The sequence below is a fragment of the Lepidochelys kempii genome, chromosome 10, assembly GCF_965140265.1.
Source record: "Lepidochelys kempii isolate rLepKem1 chromosome 10, rLepKem1.hap2, whole genome shotgun sequence".
In the NCBI taxonomy this organism is placed as follows: Eukaryota; Metazoa; Chordata; order Testudines; family Cheloniidae; genus Lepidochelys; species Lepidochelys kempii.
Genome location: NC_133265.1, coordinates 21,096,304 through 21,116,070, shown reverse-complemented (window position 1 = coordinate 21,116,070; position 19,767 = coordinate 21,096,304). Strand labels below are relative to the sequence as shown.

The window sequence follows — 19,767 nt, the reverse complement described above, 5'->3', positions numbered from 1 at the left end:
ATTATCTTTTGGTTTAGCTTGTGAATTTTCCCTATGCTAAAAGGGAGGTTTATTCCTGTTTTTGGAACTTCAAAGTTGAGCCTAGAGAGGAATCCTGTGTTTTAAATCTTTTTATTACCCTGTAAAATTACCTTCCATCCTGATTTTACAGAGCTGCTTCTTTTACCTTTTCCTTTATAATAAAGTTCTTCTTTTAAGAATCTGATTTTAGAGTCGTAAAAATAAAGGGTCTGGTCTGTACTTTTATTAAAGGCAATTGGTTAGTATATTATTCTCAAGCCTCCCCAGGAAAGGGGGTGAAGGGGCTTGGGGGAATATTCTGGGGAAACAGGGACTCCAAGTGGTTCTTTTCCCTGGATGTTTGTCTAAATCACTTGGTGGTGGCAGCAATACCGTCCAAGGACAGAAAAAGGATTTGTGCCTTGGGGAAGTTTTAACCTAAGTTTTAACCTACGATAGAAATAAGCTTAGGGGGTCTTTCATGCGGGTCCCCACATCTGTACCCCAGAGTGGGGAGGGAACCTTGACAGGCACTATTTTAAAGGAAGTTCAGGAATTTTTGAACTGTTCGTTTGTGTTCAGGTGGTTATGAAAGTTCATCTTCGGTCTACAGATCAGAATGTCAATGTTCTTAGATATTTGTACACAATCTGAGTGTACTTTCAGTTCAGATTACTAGAGGCATGGTGATGTAGCTGATTGATTCATGTCTTGAAGACCTGATATAAAATCGCATTTCAATCGAGTTTGGTGCTAGTTGACACTTTGTCAGCATCATAAATCTTGACAGATCTCTGCATAATTGTTAGTCTCTGTTTGAGAGATGGTCATGACTTGGATCAGCAGGAGTTGTAGGAAACAGGCCCCTATGATTCTCTGGGATGATGAAACTCTCATTGGTCATGAAAGACTAGAATCATAGAATCATAGAATATCAGGTTGGAAGGGACCTCAGGAGGTCATATAGTCCAACCCCCTGCTCAAAAGCAGGACCCATCCCCAATTAAATCATCCCAGCCAGGGCTTTGTCAAGCCTGACCTTAAAAACTTCTAAGGAAGGAGATTCTACCACCTCCCTAGGTAATGCATTCCAGTGTTTCACCACCCTCCTAGTGAAGAAGTTTTTCCTAATATCCAACCAAAACCTCCCCCGCTGTAACTTAGACCATTACTCCTTGTCCTGTCCTCTTCCACCACTGAGAATAGTTTAGAACCATCCTCTCTGGAACCACCTCTCAGGTAGTTGAAAGCAGCTATCAAATCCCCCCCTCATTCTTCTCTTCCGCAGACAAAACAATCCCAGTTCCCTCAGCCTATCCTCATAAGTCATGTGTTCTAGACCCCTAATCATTTTTGTTGCCCTTCGCTGGACTCTCTCCAATTTATCCACATCCTTCTTGTAGTGTGGGGCCCAAAACTGGACACAGTACTCCAGATGAGGCCTCACCAATGTCGAATAGAGGGGGACGATCATGTCCCTTGATCTGCTCGCTATGCCCCTACTTATACATCCCAAAATGCCATTGGCCTTCTTGGCAACAAGCACACTGCTGACTCATATCCAGCTTCTCGTCCACTGTCACCCCTAGGTCCTTTTCTGCAGAACTGCTGCCTAGCCATTCGGTCCCTAGTCTGTAGCTGTGCATTGGGTTCTTCCGTCCTGCACTTATCGTTATTGAACCTCATCAGATTTCTTTTGGCCCAATCCTCCAATTTGTCTAGGTCCCTCTGTATACTATCCCTGCCCTCCAGCGTATCTACCACTCCTCCCAGTTTAGTATCGTCCGCAAATTTGCTGAGAGTGCAATCCACACCATCCTCCAGATCATTTATGAAGATATTGAACAAAACCGGCCCCAGGACCAACCCCTGGGGCACTCCACTTGACACCGGCTGCCAACTAGACATGGAGCCATTGATCACTACCCGTTGAGCCCGACAATCTAGCCAACTTTCTACCCACCTTATAGTGCATTCATCCAGCCCATACTTCTTTAACTTGCTGACAAGAATACCGTGGGAGACCGTGTCAAAAACTTTGCTAAAGTCAAGATACAATACATCCACTGCTTTCCCTTCATCCACAGAACCAGTAATCTCATCATAGAAGGCGATTAGATTAGTCAGGCATGACCTTCCCTTGGTGAATCCATGCTGACTGTTCCTGATCACTTTCCTCTCATGTAAGTGCTTCAGGATTGATTCTTTGAGGACCTGCTCCATGATTTTTCCGGGGACTGAAGTGAGGCTCACTGGCCTGTAGTTCCCAGTTCCCAGACTAGTCCAAGCAGATGACAGAGCTTTTTCAACAGCCAGCCTACAGCTTTGGAGCTTCACGTACATTACCTTTCTATAACTGAGGGTAATAATGAATCCAACCACCTTCAGTACAAAGCCATATATGTAGCTAGACTTAACATTCGATATGCATTTGCGCGCACCCCCTCTCTGAGTGAGAGAGAACTGACCAAACAGTAAAACCTCCTAATTCTGTTTCTTCTCACAGTGGGGAAAGAAGAACATGGGATGACAAATTTGTTTGAACTTCTCTACCTACCTCTGGAGGGAAAGAGTATCATAAATGGGTGTCTCTGTAGATCACTCAGTTTATTTAAATGTTGTAAGACATTCTGGTATCATAATGATAGGTGTAATATGAAATCTAGATACAATAGTTTTGCAGGTCATGACTAGGGGAGCCTCAGCAGAGATAAGTGTATAAAATTTTATTCAGTACCTACCTGCACTGTTCCTGGCTCTGCCCAGTGCATTTAATGTCTTGCTTTCCTGAGCACTTTATCTACTTTTTTTTTAACGAATAGTCTATTATGCATGAATAGTAATTGATGTTACAGGTCCTAGTTTTTGTGAACAGGTTATGTAAACACAGAATATTTACAGAACAATTTTGATTTTAAAATATATTTCATTAAACTGATGTAATGTATACTTGTGGAGGTGCTAATGCTTGGACATTTCTTGGCACAATGGTTTGATTGCTTTATACTTCCTCTCTTGGTACCAGAGGTTTTACTAACAGTTAGTTCATAAATCAACAGCATGCCTGCAACATGAAGAATTAGCAACCATCCACTGCTTTAATCACAATACTTTCTCTAACATAGCGGGCAACACCATGCTCTTTGAACATAGCAAGTTATACAGAATTGTAGTTAACTTATCCAGACATTCTGAAGCAGGACATTAAATGATGCCTGCCTGGACAAAATGCAGTATTCTTTCTAATAGGACATATTTCTGAAATAATAATTTGACAGAACTACTTTAGCAAAACATTCTAAGTGAATAAATGAAATTTGAGTGCATTACGCATTTTATAAGATTCTTTTTATGTTCAAGATCAAAGGTAAGAGAAAAGTAAATTGCCTGCTTGTCATCTTAGTATTATTGCATTGAGTAGTTCACACTGGCTTCTTATGGTAACTAACAAAAATAAGTTAAGTGTAGATGAGTGAATAAAAATAAAAACCCAAACCCAAACTGTGCATTAGTGAAGAAAGAGGTTTCATCAAATAGACTTCTGTTAAAATACAGCAGAGACCTGTTTCTGTTTTCTTGTTCAAGATGTAACATGCATTTTTGACCAACATTTTCAACTGTAGGTGTCTGAAATTAGACACCAATTGCCAGATCCACAAAGAGCTTCAGGCACCTAAGTCCAACATGTGGGCCCTCCCTGAGATTCTGAAAATGCCCACTCAGCTGCCACCTAACCCCTAAATCCCAGACACTTGAGTTTCCTCCAGTGGGCATGTGCAAAACTTCCTATCTCCTGCCACTGCCAAGCTGTTCAGCACCCTAGCTAATAACATCTCTGATGGCATTCTCAAGCAAGTTGTTCCCCTGCCAAGATTGCAGGTGGGGCCCAGTCCTTCTCTGAGCCATAGAAAACAGCTGAAGGCAAGCAGGGTTGGAATTTTTGGCACTTACTTTATGCATCCAGTTGTTAGACCACTCAGCTGGGATGTGGAAGAATCAACTTTGAATCTCCATTCTGCCTGAATTGGAACCGGGACTGAACCTAGGTCCCACACTCCAGGAGTGTGCCCAAGCAACCAGACTATTGGGTTTTATGGGGTGGGGCTTTCTCAATGTCTCCTGTTGAAGCTGGTCTACTTCGTATAAATAATTAGTTATTTCTTGGAGCCGGGACTTGCACAAGACTTGTGTACATCCGTAATCATTGGCTGTAGAGTCAGTCTGTCTTGCTTTCGCTCGCTCAGCAAATACTTAAATGATTTATACAAAGTGAAACCGCTTCAGTGGAACAGTTTGAGACCCACCCCCTTTTGGACAGTGGGACACCAGGTTCAAGTCCCTGCTCCAGATGAGGCAGAATAGGGATTTGAAAACAGGTCTCCCACCTTCAAGGAGAGTTGTCCTGGCATCTGGGCCATTGGCTATAAAGGGGTGGATCTAGTTGTAGTGGCACTGATGCTATTTCAGTGCTGTATTAACGGATTGCCTTGATAAGTGTCGCTAAATCAGATTAGCATCAATAAACATTAAATATGCTTGGGGCGACAGACCCATTAAATTACAAAGCTGAAAGTGCTTCGTATGAAACCTTTTTTTCATGTGTATCTTACCACATTTTAATTTCCCATAGGGTGTATGAAGTTGCTGCAGTATGGTAACAGGCCCCCTAAACAAGTTTTGAGATTGACAAGGTGGGTGGGGTAATTTTTTTTTTACCCACTTTGGTTGGTGGAATAAGGGTTACCAGATTAGGGACAGCCCTGGTATTTGGGGCTTTTTTAAATATAGATTTCTATTCTTTCTCTCTCCTCCCTCTCCCCCTGAGACCAACATGGCTACAACAGCATTCTGAACAAGTTTTGAGTTGTCATAGAAGGAGGTACAGCACTTAGATCAGGGCAAAACACAAGACTAAAGTTACCTATCAGACTGCATCTTGCTGTGCTACTTATGTTGCTTTTATAGCCTCTCTGTTACTGCTTTTCCAATGATAAAGACAATACAACAGTAAGGGGGTTTGGGGGGCAGGGCAGCTTGTCACTGCTGGCCGTTTTCTTTCAGACCAGTAGATTCTGGGGAAGGCAATAGGATGTCACTTTAGGAACACACCAAAAAAGAGGGATTATTTTCCTTTCTAAGTTTAAAAAAAAAAAATTGTCACACAGGTTAACATCTCCCTGCAGCTTTATCACTGTAACTTTTTCATAAAAGACCAGAAGATGAAATTGAGTTTTCAAATGACATTTTCTGCCTTCTGTGGAATTGTAGAGAAGAGCCAAGAAAAGTGACAGTAACAGGAGGGGAGGGGGGTGGGGAAATAGGCTGCAGTGGAACTCTAAGCAGTTTTTCTTCATCTCTAAAAGTGACAATATTTTCTTGAAAAAACTTAGAATTTCCCCTCATATTGACAGCACGTACTCTCTTCCCATTTCACCTAGAAAGTTATTTTACACAGCCAGTTGGTACACCCACCACACAGTCACTAATACTAAAGGCTTAATGAAAGGTATGGGACATGAATTTATTCTTGCGGCTTTAAGCCATAGGGTAGCCATATTGTATTTCTGAATGAATATATTGCAATGTTTGGATAGAGCTGAGCAGGCCTTTCAGGCGGTCAGTGCTAACGAGGCCAATTCAATTACAGAATGGGGCACATCCACCCTAATTGAATTGGCCTTTGATAGAGCTGAGCAGGCCTCATTAGCACTGACCCCCCACATGGTAAGGCAACTCCCATCTTTTCATGTGCTGTATATTTATACTGGCTTACTGTATTTTCCACTCCATGCATCTGATGAAGTGAGCTGTAGCCCACGAAAGCTTAGGCCCAAATAAATTTGTTCGTCTCTGATGCCACAAGGACTCCTTTTTGTCCATTCAAGAGCACCAGGAGGATCACATTCTTAGAATTCCCTGAAACACGTAGATTTGTGAAGCATTTGAACAGGAAGTCCATGAACTCCCCTTGATAGTCAGGCTTTAAAAGGCAAAATATGTTTCAAGCCCACAGCTTCAGGAATTGTAAGTCCAGGAGTTAGGAGGTTCAAAGATGCTGAAGTGATATTTGTAGGAATCAGAGATGATGGGTGGCTGGGCCAATACCCTTCTGCTAACTTCTTGAAGATTCAATATCTTAGTTGACATGATAATGTGTGAATTGCCATCTGCTTAGGCAGATGACCCTTAAGCTGCTCTTTTGTTAAAATTTATGTAGTTTTAACCAGGTTGGCTTACTGTAAACCTGTTTTAATCTTTTGCATTTGTACTTTAATTAGAGAGGTTGATTTTCAGTGGCTGGTAACCATTAAACTATGTTGATTTGCAGCTCAGAAGGCATGTCTGTATGACCCATTAGTGCAGAGCAAGCTGAGGTGTAAATCTAAAGTGTGCCACACAGTCACTCTGCCTGTGGACAGAAAGTTCCCCAGTGCACGTTGGGTAGGACAGTACTCACAAGAGAGTTTTCAGTGCACAGCAGAAGGGTCCTCACAGCCAGTGAGTGTGCACTATGCTGTAAATTTACACCCCAGCATGCTGTTAGCTCTTGTAAAGACAAGCCCTTTGGACCTTTACAACAAATTTGGTACTGTTTGCTAACCAGGAGAATGCATTATACCTATAAAAGCATATAAAACACTTCCAGATTCTTAATTTTTATTAGGTAAAATGCATCATTCATCCTTTTTCTGTTTACTAGATTAACTTTTTACTCATGATTTGTATCAAGCTGAATTTGGATGGAAATTGGAATTCAATTAAAAATGTACAAAAACTGGCATTTTAAAAGTTTAAATGAAAAAAACTACCTTAAATGTGCTGATACACAAGTTTATTTTTTCTTAGCAAAACACATTTTGCATTAAAAACTGATTTACTAAACAGAGGAAGTATTATCTGTAGTTAGTGAAATTAACTGATTATTTTAGGCTACTACTTCCTTTAAGATTTCAGATGTAGTAGATCTTACCCTCTCACACCTTATTTTTTATTCATATTGGAGGACAAGTTTTTCTTCTTTTTTCAAACTTTAAACTGACCTAGCTGAATAAACTGAAATGAAGAAAATATTCTCTCTACCCTTGCTGATGCTATCAAAAGCTGTTTTGGCATTTTCACAAACAGTGGTTAAAGATGCTTAGAAAAGGAGTACTTGTGGCACCTTAGAGACTGACAAATTTATTTGAGCATAAGCTTTCATGAGCTACAGCTTACTTCATCAGATGCATGCACTAGAAAATACAGTGGGGAGATTTTATATACACAGAGAACATGAAACAATGGGTGTTACCATACACACTGTAACGAGAGTGATCGGGTAAGGTGAGCTATTACCAGCAGGAGAGGAAAAAAAACCTTTTGCAGTGATAATCAAGGTGGGCCATTTCCAGCAGTTGACAAGAACGTGTGAGGAACAGTGGGGGGGGGAATAGTTTTACTTTGTGTAATGACACATCCACTCCGTCTTTATTCAAGCCTAATTTAATGGTGTCCAGTTTGGAAATTAATTCCAATTCATCAGTCTCTCATTGGAGTCTGTTTTTGAAGGTTTTTTTTTTGTTTTTTTTTTTTGAAGAATTGCGACTTTTAGGTCTGTAATTGAGTGACCAAAGAGATTAAAGTGTTCTCCGACTGGTTTTTGAACGTTATAATTCTTGACATCTGATTTGTGTCCATTTATTCTTTTACGTAGAGACTGTCCAGTTTAGAGTGACTTCCACCAGATCAGTGGCTAGACTTTAAAACTTTGACAAACTTGTACTGCTTAAATATTTTAATAGACTATCCTAAATTTAGGCCTTAATTAAATTTGAAATTATTACATAGGCTCTTTTTTTTTTAAAAAATAAACTTGTATTTGATTTGAATTTTTTTTTTAATTCTGTTTTTACCTGTCCTGGTTTTAATCATTAGATGCCTTGTGTTGTGAACTGCTTGGAGAGCACACAGTGGGCACTAGTTTAAATAAAAACAAAACCAAAAAACGGCTCTTGGAGCAAGGTGCCACAAGTACTCCTTTTCTTTTTGCGAATACAGACTAACACGGCTGTTACTCTGAAACCTGTTTTGTTTAGACTACTTAAACTGTGGTTCAGCTGTAATGCACACAGAGATGGCTGTTTCAGTATTCCATTCAAACTGCGGCTTTGATGTATCTGATCAAAAACCTTTGTTGGGCTTGTCACTGACACTGAAAGCAGCTAACCATCTGTTTTTAAATTTGTATCTATATCTTTTAAAAATGGAACCAAACTAGGTCCCTCTCTTATTCCCAATTCCTCACAGAAATGAATAAAGTTAAATACTGCAAAAAGAAAAGGAGCACTTGTGGCACCTTAGAGACTAACCAAAGTGCCACAAGTACTCCTCTTCTTTTTGCGAATACAGACTAACACGGCTGTTACTCTGAAACCTGTTAAATACTGCATTATTCCTCATGGGGTGCGGGGGGGTCACTTTGCCTTTACATTAAACAGGCAATTTACATTCCGCCTCACAGTGAATTTCTGTGCTAACATTTCTTAGCTTTAAGTTGCTTGATTTAGAGCTTGTTTTGTTTTATATTTTGGGCTTTTTAAACACAATGTTAATTTATTAGAAAATGGCTAGCCTAGGAATTATAGGCTGCATGTCTTGCTACCAGAGGTAAGTAGTATGCAGAGTTTTTAATATAGCAAAACTGTATCTCAACCCTGTGTAGTGAGCTACATGCACCTAAATGGTGCACTTACATAACTCAGTAAATTTGGCCCTGAGTGATTTAGTAGCACAAGTTCTGTTGGCTTTCAAGGGAAGATATGCTCCTACGTAATTTAGGTGCTTTTGAAAATCTTTCTTTCCATTCACAGTATTCTTAACTAACAGGTATAAAAGTCCTTCTATAGTGATACTAACCTAAAGTATACAATTAAATCATATGCATTATACGTGATGATAAATTATAAAACAATTTTCAGATTTTTTCAGCCATCTGGTCCAGTAGTGTTTTCAAGCAGAATGGGATGGAATAGGATTAGTCGCAGCCTTAGGGAGTTTGTAATAGTCTGGCATGCAAAGCATTTTGCTGGTCTTGTTTGTTCGTTTTGGAGGTGCTAAATCTCTGTTTGTGAAATTTGCTATTTATGCTTAATTCATATTTCTAAATTGTACTGTATCTGAAGTGATTTGTATTAAGTGTGAAAGCAATGCACATTAGCAATACTTAGCTGTAAGAATACATTTATGTTTAAATTTCACGCCACGTTTATTGGCATTCACCAAAGAGAAAAAAGAGAGAGTCACCATCATACATACCTGAATGGGCATTTTCGTATTTTAGTCCCTGCAGATGGAATTATGTGACCATTCTTATTCTTGCAGTATTTTTTAAAAGTACCAGAAATGGCATGGAGCTCCTGCTTCAGGCAGCATGCATGGTGGACTGTCCAACAGCACTGGAGTCCTTGGCTCTAGAACCAGGTGGATGAGCTGTCATCAGAACTTCATCAAAATTGGACTATCTACATGAAGCAGTTTTGATTCTGATGAAGCAGCAAAGTTTGAAAACAAGGGCTGTCGATAAATTGCAGTTAACTCATGCAGTTTAACTCAAAAAAATTAATTGATTAAAAAAATTTATCGCATTTAATTGCATTGTTAAACAATAGAATACCAATTGAAATTTATTAAATATTTTTGGATATTTTTCTACATTTTCAAATATATTGATTTTTATTATAACACAGAATACAAAGTGTACAGTGCGCACTTTACAAATATTTGCACTGCAAAAATAATAAAACATATAAAGAAATAGTATTTTTCAATTCACCTCATACAAGTACTGTAGTGCAATCTCTATTGTGAAAGTGTAACTTACAAATGTAGATTTATTTATTTATTTATTTTTGGTTACACAACTGCACTCAAAAACAAAACATTCTAAAAGGTCTGAGCCTACATATCCATTCAGTCCTACTTCTTGTTCAGGTAATCGCTAAGACAAACAAGTTTACGGGAGATACTGCTGCCTGCTTCTTATTTATGTCACCTGAAAGCGAGGAACAGGCATTCGCATGGCACTTTTGTAGTTGGCATTGTAAGGTGTTTACGTGCCAGATATGCTAAACATTTATATGCCCCTTCATGCGTCAGCCACCATTTCGGCGGACATGCTTCCATGCTGCTGCTGATCATTTTAAAAAAATGGTGCGTTAATTAAATTTGTGACTGAACTCCTTGGGGTAGAATTGCACGTCTCCTGTTCTGTTTTACCTGCATTCTGCCATATATTTCATGTTATAACAGTCTTGGATGATGACCCAGCACATATTGTTGGATTTACAAATACTGGCACGGCAGCTTTGACAAAACACGAAGAAGGTACCAATGTGAGATTTCTAAAAATAGCTACAGCACTCAACCCAAGGTTTAAGAATCTGAAGTGCCTTCCAAAATCTGAGTGGGACAAGGTGTGGAGTATGCTTTCAGAAGTCTTAAAAGAGCAACATTTTGCTGCAGAAACTACAGAACCCGAACCACCAAAAAAGAAAATCAACCTTCTGCTGGTGGCATCTGACCCCAATGACGAAAATGAACATGCGTCAGTCCGCTCTGCTTTGGATCATTATCGAGCAGAACCTGTCATCAGCAGGAACGCATGTCCTCTGGAATGGTGGTTGAAGCATGAAGGGAGACCATATGAATCTTCAGCACATCTCACTTTCAGGTGACATTGTAAACAAGAAGAGGGCAGCATTATCTCCTACAAATGTAACCAGAATTGTTTGTCTGAGCAATTGGCTGAAGTAGGACTGAGTGGACTTGTAGGCTCTAAAGTTTTACATTGCTTTATTTTTGAATGTAGTTATTTTTTGTACATAAGTCTACATTTGTAAGTTCAACTGTCATGATAAAGAGATGGCACTACAGTACTTATATTAGGTGAATTGAAATATACTATTTCTTTTTTTACAGTGCAGATATTTGTAATCAAAAGTAAAGTGAGCACTATACACTGTGTTGTAATTGAAATCAATATATTTAAAAATGTAGAAGACATCAAAAAATATTTAAATGGTATTCTATTATTTAACAGTGCGATTAATTGCGATTAATTTTTTTAATCGCTTATCACAATTTTTCTGATCAGCTCTACTATTGTTAAAGCATTTTTTATCCCAGAATCTCAAGGTTTATGAAGTATACCATATTTGTTTGCTTCCTTTTCCTGCCATCATTTATGTCAGTGAGCTTTCCCCAAATCCCTGCTGCCTAGAGCTCGTATTTGGGTCACATTAGGGGATTACCTGAGTAGCATTCTTGAGGATAAGGCACAATTTTCTCCCCAGTTGTCTCTAGCAATAGATCGAAAGAAAAGTATTTCTTCTTTTCAAGGCCCTAGTGATGTTACCTCAATATGGTTTAAAATACAAATGGTGTAATTAAAAACAAGATTAATTAAGTATACAGAGAAAAAATGATTGCATAACATACTCCTTAAGAGTTAGTTCATGTTATTATAGTACCTCTTTCTCTTTGAGGCCTGTCAGCCTCTCCAGGTAGTTTTCATCTTCCTTCCCCTCTCATCTAACTTAGAAGCCTCTTACACATTTCAGGTTTCTTTCATGTGCCTGGCTTATTTATATTCCAGACATCCTTCATAAAGGTCTGTACCTTCCAATACCTCTGGACAGGAGATTATAGTCTATCTTCTCATCCTGTAGTACACAAATAAGGGAACCTAGGCAGACCCATCGTATCTGACCACAGCAGTATTACTGAAGGAATATTGGGACTCAGAAAAACCATCCTCAAACCATTCACCACACAAAGGGCCAGCACATGACTGACTTCCTCCAGAAATGCCACAAAATTATCATCTTCCCTCAGAACTCCATCCTTGCCACCATGGATATCAGCTGCCTATACACCAACATACATCACAACGATGGCATTGCTGCCTGTCTCAAACATTTACAAGACAATGGACAATGCTCAGATATCCACCCTAAAACTCATCCATTTCATCCTCACTCGTAACAATTTTACATTAAACATACACACCATAGGAACAGCCGGGGCTAGTAGGATGGCTCCCCAGTATGCCAACCTCTTCATGGACCACCTTGAAGAATTTCTGGACGAATGCACCATGAAGTCAATCATATACCTGAGTTACATTGATGATATTTTTATTCTCTGGTAGATAACCTACAGACCCTCAAAGATTTCCACCACAACATCAATTACCCCTCCTCCATTAAACTCTCACTAGAACACTCTCACACTAGCATCAACTTCCTGAACACCATGATTAGCTTCAACAATAGAACCTGACAGACAACAAACATACAGGTCACCGCAAGTACCTTCACAGATCCAGTAACCATCCCAAACACCAAGAAATCTTATCTACAGCCAGGCACTCAGATACCACAGAGTGTGCTCCGAGGAGAACATCTGAGGTATACATCTTAACACACTTAAAACTGCCTATGCCAAACAAGGACACTCCACCAGAGGAGTAGATTGCATCATGGAGCAGGCCACCCAAATGCTGCCAGGAGAACCTGCTTCAGTACAGAAATTAAACCTTTTTTGACTGCACACCCTTAGTTGTCACCTACCAACCATATGGGGTATCAAACCATTATAACCGATACTCAATGGGGACCACAGCCTAAAAGAAATCTTTCCTGAATTCCCCCTCCGCTTTCTGGCTTTTAAACCACCTCCCAACCTCATCATCAGCAAGGACTCAAAGCAGCACCAGACTCTCCCAGAACAGATGCAAAAACCTGTGGACATCTCTCCAATGCTGTGATTTGCAACACCCCACATAACACACTTCCCAATATCCATGGGCTCCACACATGCCTATCACAACATGTGGTGTACCTCACTGAATGCATTAAGGGCCACAACAACAAGGTGGATGAAACCCAGCTATCACTACACTCTTGAATGAATTCACACAGAAAACACAGAAAACACAAGAATTCACACAGGTGAATACTTGTCACAAACTGATCACTCTTATGTGACCTCAGTCCTCATCCTCAAAGGAAATGTGCACAACATTTTCAAAAAGACAAGAGCTTAAAGTCATAACTTTGCTTGACATTAAAAATTATGGACTGAATAGCGACACTGGATTTATGGCTTATCACAACAATTTAGAACCCACTTAAATATCCCCCCAACCACATTACTGGAGAGATGTTAGTGGGCCACTTTCACTTGAAATGTGTATTAACTAGTTAGTATACTATACAAATCTGTTCCATCTTGTATTTAGCTGAGACATTTTCCAGATCTGAAGAACTCTGTGTAGGCTCAAAAACTTTTGCCTCTTACCAGCAGAGGTTGGCCCAATAAAAGATACTCCCTCCCCCACTTTGTCCTATCTTTTAATGTCATTCACTCTTATAATCACTATCCCTTTGAATAAACAGATTTGAGGGTCTTGTTATCTTTAGTTCTCCAGATGTAATGTGTGGATCCAACAGTTGACTTTCTGCTCCTATCTACATGCATGATCCTCTGGTTAATTACTTGATTTAGAATTACAAAAGGACTTTCAACAAGAACATCCTCTCACATTTTTACTGTTTCTGATCAAAGAAGTAATGGGAAAATAGCTGGCTTGAATCTGAGTTTAAAGATACAGGGCTCCAATATTTTTAAAGGGAGTGGGAGGTTAGTTGGTCTGACTATCAATATGTTGCTAATATTTATTTTCTTCCTAAATGTAATATCATGTAAACGATTCCCTATTAATTTCACAATTTCTTAATCATTAGATTAAAAATGCCCATTAAGAAAATAAGGATAAACATGACAAGTTGTAGCTGTTCTTAGTCATATAGATGTCTGTTGAATTATAGTGGCTGCATGAGCCTAAAAAAGAAGATCATACTGTTTTTAAGCTCATGTTGTCCGTAGACTGTGTTAACTAAATATAAATATATATTATTTTTAAACAGGCATTAAAGCTGTATTTTCTGGACACTACCATAGGAATGCCGGAGGGTCCTACAAGGATTTAGAGATGGTGGTTTCATCAGCAATCGGATGTCAACTGGGAGAAGATACCCATGGGCTTAGAGTGGTCATTGTCACAGCTGAGAAGATTGTTCACAGATACTGCAGTTTAAATGATCTGAGTAGCCAAGGAATAGAAAAAGAGCTGATGGATTTGATTAAGCAAAATTAGCCATTTTCTAACTATGACAAGTCTCCAGTTTATTTTTAATTCACATATTTTATTTCCCAGATAGAAACGCTAGCTAAGCAAAAACAAAAAAGCCTACTGTAGGCTGAAGATGATTCCCAATTGTGTATTATGCACCAAAATAGTTGTCTCAACTCATTACCATCCTAAATAACAAAGCAGAAAAGTATGCAGAGATATTTATACCTTTGAGGGGAAATGAAACCAATTATAATATGAAAAATAATAGAGGTAATGCTATCACTATTGATTTTGTAATGGGAAAGAGCTGTTCTGAGGCTTAGCTGCTCTATTCCTGGATCAGACTTTTATAGCATATCCATGAGTAGGAGCAGTGGCTTCTGGATGACAAACTCAACTCTAGTTCACCCTTCTGTTCTAGTTTGATGGCCCACAAGATACATCTCAAAACCATTATACTTAATGTTCTCTATTAAATGCTTGGTAATCCTCCAGAAAGTGACAAAGTAAATGTGGCATGTTCGTATTCAGTATGGGCTAATCCAAAGCCCTTTGAAGTCAGAGGGAAGACTTCCATTGACTTCAATGAGTTTTGGATCTCACCCTATTTCTGCTTCCTTCCAGTTGATGTCATCTCCCATCCCAAGCCTTTATCTTCAGAACTACTACAGCAATCAGAGCAAGCTGGATTCTTCTCTGCCTAGCAAATCACCATTGTGGGTGCTATAAGAGAGACAAGACTCATAATTTGAGTCTGCAGGAGTGGAGGTTAGAAAAGCCTGTAAACTAAGAAAATATAATAGGAAAACCATAAAGAGAAACTAAATATAGAAGAGTCATTTTACTGTTGCCTCTTGGCATTTAACTGCAATTAAATTTGCTATTGAGAGTTCCCTGTAAGAGCATATCCTCTTTAGAAAACAGCTGACTCCTAGACAAAGGGAGATTTATGAATGTCCAGTTCTACCAAACTAAATTGCAGAAGCTCAAAAACTGCCTATGCTGTATATTCTTTTTAAAGAAAAAAGACTATAATATATATATTGTTTTAGTCTAGGACATAGTTTAAAAGATTCGCTAAGTACAATATAAAGTCCCCAAACATCCTGAAAGAGATTTTTGGTCAATGTAGCACAGGGGCGGGCAAACTTTTTGGCCTGAGGGCCACAACGAGTTTCTGAAATTATATGGAGGGCCGGTTAGGGCAGGCTGTGCCTCCCCAAACAACCAGGCGTGGCCCAGCTCCTGCCCCATATCTGACCCCCCCTGTTTCTCACCCCCTGCCCTGTATCCAACCCCCCCTACTCCCTGCCCCCTTACCGCGCTGCCTGGAGCACCGGTGGCTGATGGTGCTGCAGCTGCACCGCCCAGCTGTGGCCAGCCGCAGCACAGAGCACCGGGTCAGGCAGCACAGCTGCTGAGCCATGAGCTGGCAAGAGCTCGCAGCCCCGCTGTCCAGAGCATTGCACCAGTGATGCAGTAAGCTGAGGCTGCAGGTGAGGGGCCGGGGGCTAGCCTCCCAGGCCAAGAGCTCAGGGGCCAGGCAGGAGGGTCGGCCGTAGTTTTCCCACCTCTGGAATAGAGCCTCCAAGCGGCCTTACTTAGTTAGATATTGTTTTAATAGTCTGGTTTTTCAAGAAGCCACCTCAGATTTGGCAGCTAAAGTCCTTCACCAAGGCTAAGGAACAGATTTATAAAGTTATTTAGGCTTGATTTTCAAAAGTATCTAGGTGCCTAACTTCCATTGATTTCAATAGTAGCTAGGCACCTAGTAGAATTTTCAAAAGTGCCTATCTGTAGCTTTAGGCACTTAAAAATCTGGCCCCAAATGTGTTGAGGTTTCTTTGTCCTTACTGCTAGTTAATGCTGTAGAGTGGTGCTCCCCTTACAGTTTGTTGCAGAAGGAAGGGTATTCCACTGTTACTTATATCGTTTAAGTATGTCCGTTCAGGTTATGGCTCGCGGAAAGAACGGAGAGTATGATAGGCACTGGATGGTTCTGTTGGTCTTGCCCTATATAGTAGAGTGGGCAGAAAAGAAATAAGGTGGGCCATTTAATTGTAAGGGTGATATTTGGGAGAGCCAAGATAGATTTGAAAAGAGCGGTTTTCCATAAACACGAGAAATTAATAGAATGGGTATGAATAGGAGTGGTTCTAAAAATTTTAGATTGATTTTTATGATTTCATAAATGATTATATACACACACACATGGAATTATAAGGCATGAATATGTTTATGCAGAACCATTTTACCTATACAAACTCATAACTTAAATTTCAACATTAATTCATATTGTATAAATAATTCCAAGTTTGCTTTTTATAAGAGAGATTTTTTTACCATAAATTGTCTACTGTTTTCTCACTAAAGAGTATTACTACACTGTAAAATCTTTTAAAATCCAATTTAAATTTTATGTTCCAAATTCATGATTGAGTGAAGTATAAGAAGCTTCAAGAATTATACATCACTCATACAGTCTACCATGAGAAATAAATATACTGTATAAATCAGGGCTTTCAAGTCTTATTAATAACGACTCTTTCAGATCCATTCATGACACTATGCTGGAATAAAATAAATACAAGGTTCACTGAGCCAGTGGTGCCCGCCTTGTTGCCACAGGTCTACTTCTCCTATCATGGGTTTTCTTTTTTCCTGGGCCACTCCCTATCTTTGTGAAGTCCTCCTGAGGCTGAAACCCCAGGGTACTACCCTGTCCTCCTTCAGATCCCTCCGTAAAGGCCCACACTTCTACCTATAAAAATAGAAGCTGCGGGGCAGCTGTATGTTTTTTAAAAATGGAACTAACATGATGTGCTTAGTTTCATCCCACACATTTAATGACGTTTAGGGATAAAACTTGGATCAGCTAAAAGTGAGGGATACTCTGACTGCAGGACATCTACAACAGATGGCTGTCTGTCCTGCTTACCAGCAGCTGGCTCAGCAGCAAATCTCCAGTTAGCCCTCCAGCTAAGGAGAAGTAATTGCTACTTTAAAAATAAACCCCAAAATGTCTGATGTGTGGTCAAATTTGGCAGACAGGATGGGCAACAGGAGGTTTACCCTGGCATCCCCACCCATCCTCCACTTCGCACAGCACAGTGCTTGCACAATCTCTGCAGTGTGTATGTGCACATGCTCTGCTCAACAAACTGCTTCCTGCTGTCCTGCAGGGTCAGCCCTTTATTGTCTGCATAATTAGAAGACCAATACATTTTAATTGGGAATTAGAATCTTAATTACAGTGACAGCAACAATACCATTCAGCAGCAGCTAGTGCTAGTGACATGTGTGAACTAGCTTTGTGTGCCTGTTTTTCCAGAGGAAGGATGCACCATGTGTCCATACGTTATTACAAAACTGGTGTCACTTTCATGATTTAGTCATGTTGCAACTTTTTTATTGCTTATCAAAGTACAGTAGTGTCCCAGCTGGCTATTGCAAGAATATACAAGCAAAGGTCTAAACCATTTCTTAACCTGAAGGTTAAGAGATTTGAAGCAGGTCTTCAAACTCATTTGAATAGTTTAAACTGGTCACATGAAGTGGTATTTGGGAGAATCAATAAGAAGGTTTTACTTAGGATATTGAAATATACTCAGTATAATGTATATTTAAATAAGAAATCAAGGGGAATTTAACTCTAAAATGCAACTGAATACACGCTTTTGCAAAGTAGTAAAAAGTTATTTAAAATGGGGGGGAAGGGTATCTCGCATATTAAGATACATTTTTAAAAAAAAGTTTGTAACCTGGAACTTTCACAACATTATCGTGGATAATCAACAGAAAAGGTAGGTTGAGGAGTCATTGTGGTGCAAGATAAAGAATACTTTACAATGTGCTACAAACCTGGACAGCAGATCTTTTGGGGAGTGTTATCAGTGTCTCATTCACTGATCAGATGAGTTTTCAGTTCTAGATCAATTCACATTTATTAAAGCTAGTTGTAACATTTAGCAATGATTAATACACATCTGTTTGTTTTTTTTTAAATAAGGCTTCATTCTGAAGATTTTGGGGAGAACGGTGCGGGAGAGGGAGGAAGGGTGGTGGAAATCAAATTAATGGAAGTTCTACCCAGGTAATGACTGCAGTCTTGGCTCTGTAGTAATTATATTTACTCTAATCACTTTGGAAAAAAGCAGTTAAAAACTAGTTCATATGCCCAAGGCCCCATTCTGAATTTTGTTTTACAATCATATTTTCCTATAAGATGTTTCTCTCGCTCCTATTATATTGGAGACCATTCCCCCCACATCGTTAATGAAACTGACTACACACAAAATACTGTCAGATGCACTAAGCAGGCAAACTGAAAGAGGGAAAAAATGTAGTCTTTATAATTGCTGCTTGTAACAACAGCTGGTAAGAGAAATGGCAGGCAGATGTGTGATTTAAAAGTTGCTAGTGTCCCTTCAATATTGTTTGATTCAAACCTAATCAGCCTGGATGAACCATATTGCTAGAATGGGGCACTGATAATACATTACTAAGCCATCTACTTTCCATTATTTTCTCCTGAATATGGAAGTAAAGCAGGAATATGTACATACTCACAGATGTACACGGGAGTTTTAAATGAAACACCAAGATATTAGAGGTGATCAAGCGGATTACAAATAATTTGCCATCAGTTCAAACTAGGTTATAAGGAGAGCAAACACTAGCTATGTTTGGAAGTGCTCATAGGCAACATTCTCGTTAGTAAAAACAACGAGGAGTCCTTGGGGCACCTTAGAGACTATCGTTGCTGATACAGACTAACACGGCTATCCCTCAGATGCTTGTTAGTGTGTGTCTAGGCATATCTAACATAAACCCCATATATAAGGTGTTGACAAAAAATGAAAACCCTCTTTTCTGTAAGAGTTTGTAAAGTTTGTGGTCGGTTTTAAAGCTGAATTTATTGACTTTCTGTTGGGGAGGGAGGAAACTTTAGCTAGATTAATGACCCATTTTGAACAGAAAGCAATCAACACTAGAACTGAGCAAATAATTGACTTATTAATTTGGCCCCCAAACAAAAAAAAAACCCTGAAAAATAAAAAATGGTTCAATCAAACAAAAACTGTCCTTTTTAACCTAGCAAACACCAAGCCTTAGTTCAAACTGAAGCAAATGTTTTGTTTGACTCAAAACAATTTTTTCTGGGTTTTCTTTGTTTTTGGGTGTTTCATTTCCAGCGTTCCCATGTAGTTAAATACTTTGAAGCACTCTACTTATTTTGTTGTACTTAGTACTTGTATTAAGTACATTTAAAAGTTATTTTATATAGCTTCTTTTTAGTTTGCAAGTACTTTTTCAAAATAGATTTTTGAAACAATCACATCCCTCACACCTGTCCCAGATTCTGGGGGCCCCCAGAACCCACTATCCTAGCTTGGGCACTTCAGACCCTGAGCTCCAGCCGTCTTTTTGTTGACCCTGGTGGGGGCTTTGTCCCCTTCGCATCTGATTGGTCATTCAGACGTGCGGTTGGGAGACTTGCTCCCCAGCCCAGCAGCAGTGGGGACTGCCAAGATGGAACCATCTTCAGGATGGTAAGTTCGAGATTATTGAAGAGAAATGCCCACTTCATG

General features: G+C 39.5%; 1 protein-coding gene across 2 annotated transcripts in view; it reads left to right on the top strand.

The window, feature by feature from the left end:
- Window positions 1-16,689, top strand: part of CPPED1 (calcineurin like phosphoesterase domain containing 1) — an 85,722-nt gene extending 69,033 nt beyond the window's left edge. For both annotated transcript variants that reach the window (XM_073362376.1, XM_073362375.1), the window contains one exon: window positions 13,968-16,689. In XM_073362376.1, the coding sequence (XP_073218477.1) occupies window positions 13,968-14,197 (230 nt within the window). In that variant the 3' untranslated portion in view covers window positions 14,198-16,689. The remainder of the gene's footprint in view (window positions 1-13,967) is intronic.
- The last annotated feature ends 3,078 nt before the right edge of the window (window positions 16,690-19,767 follow it).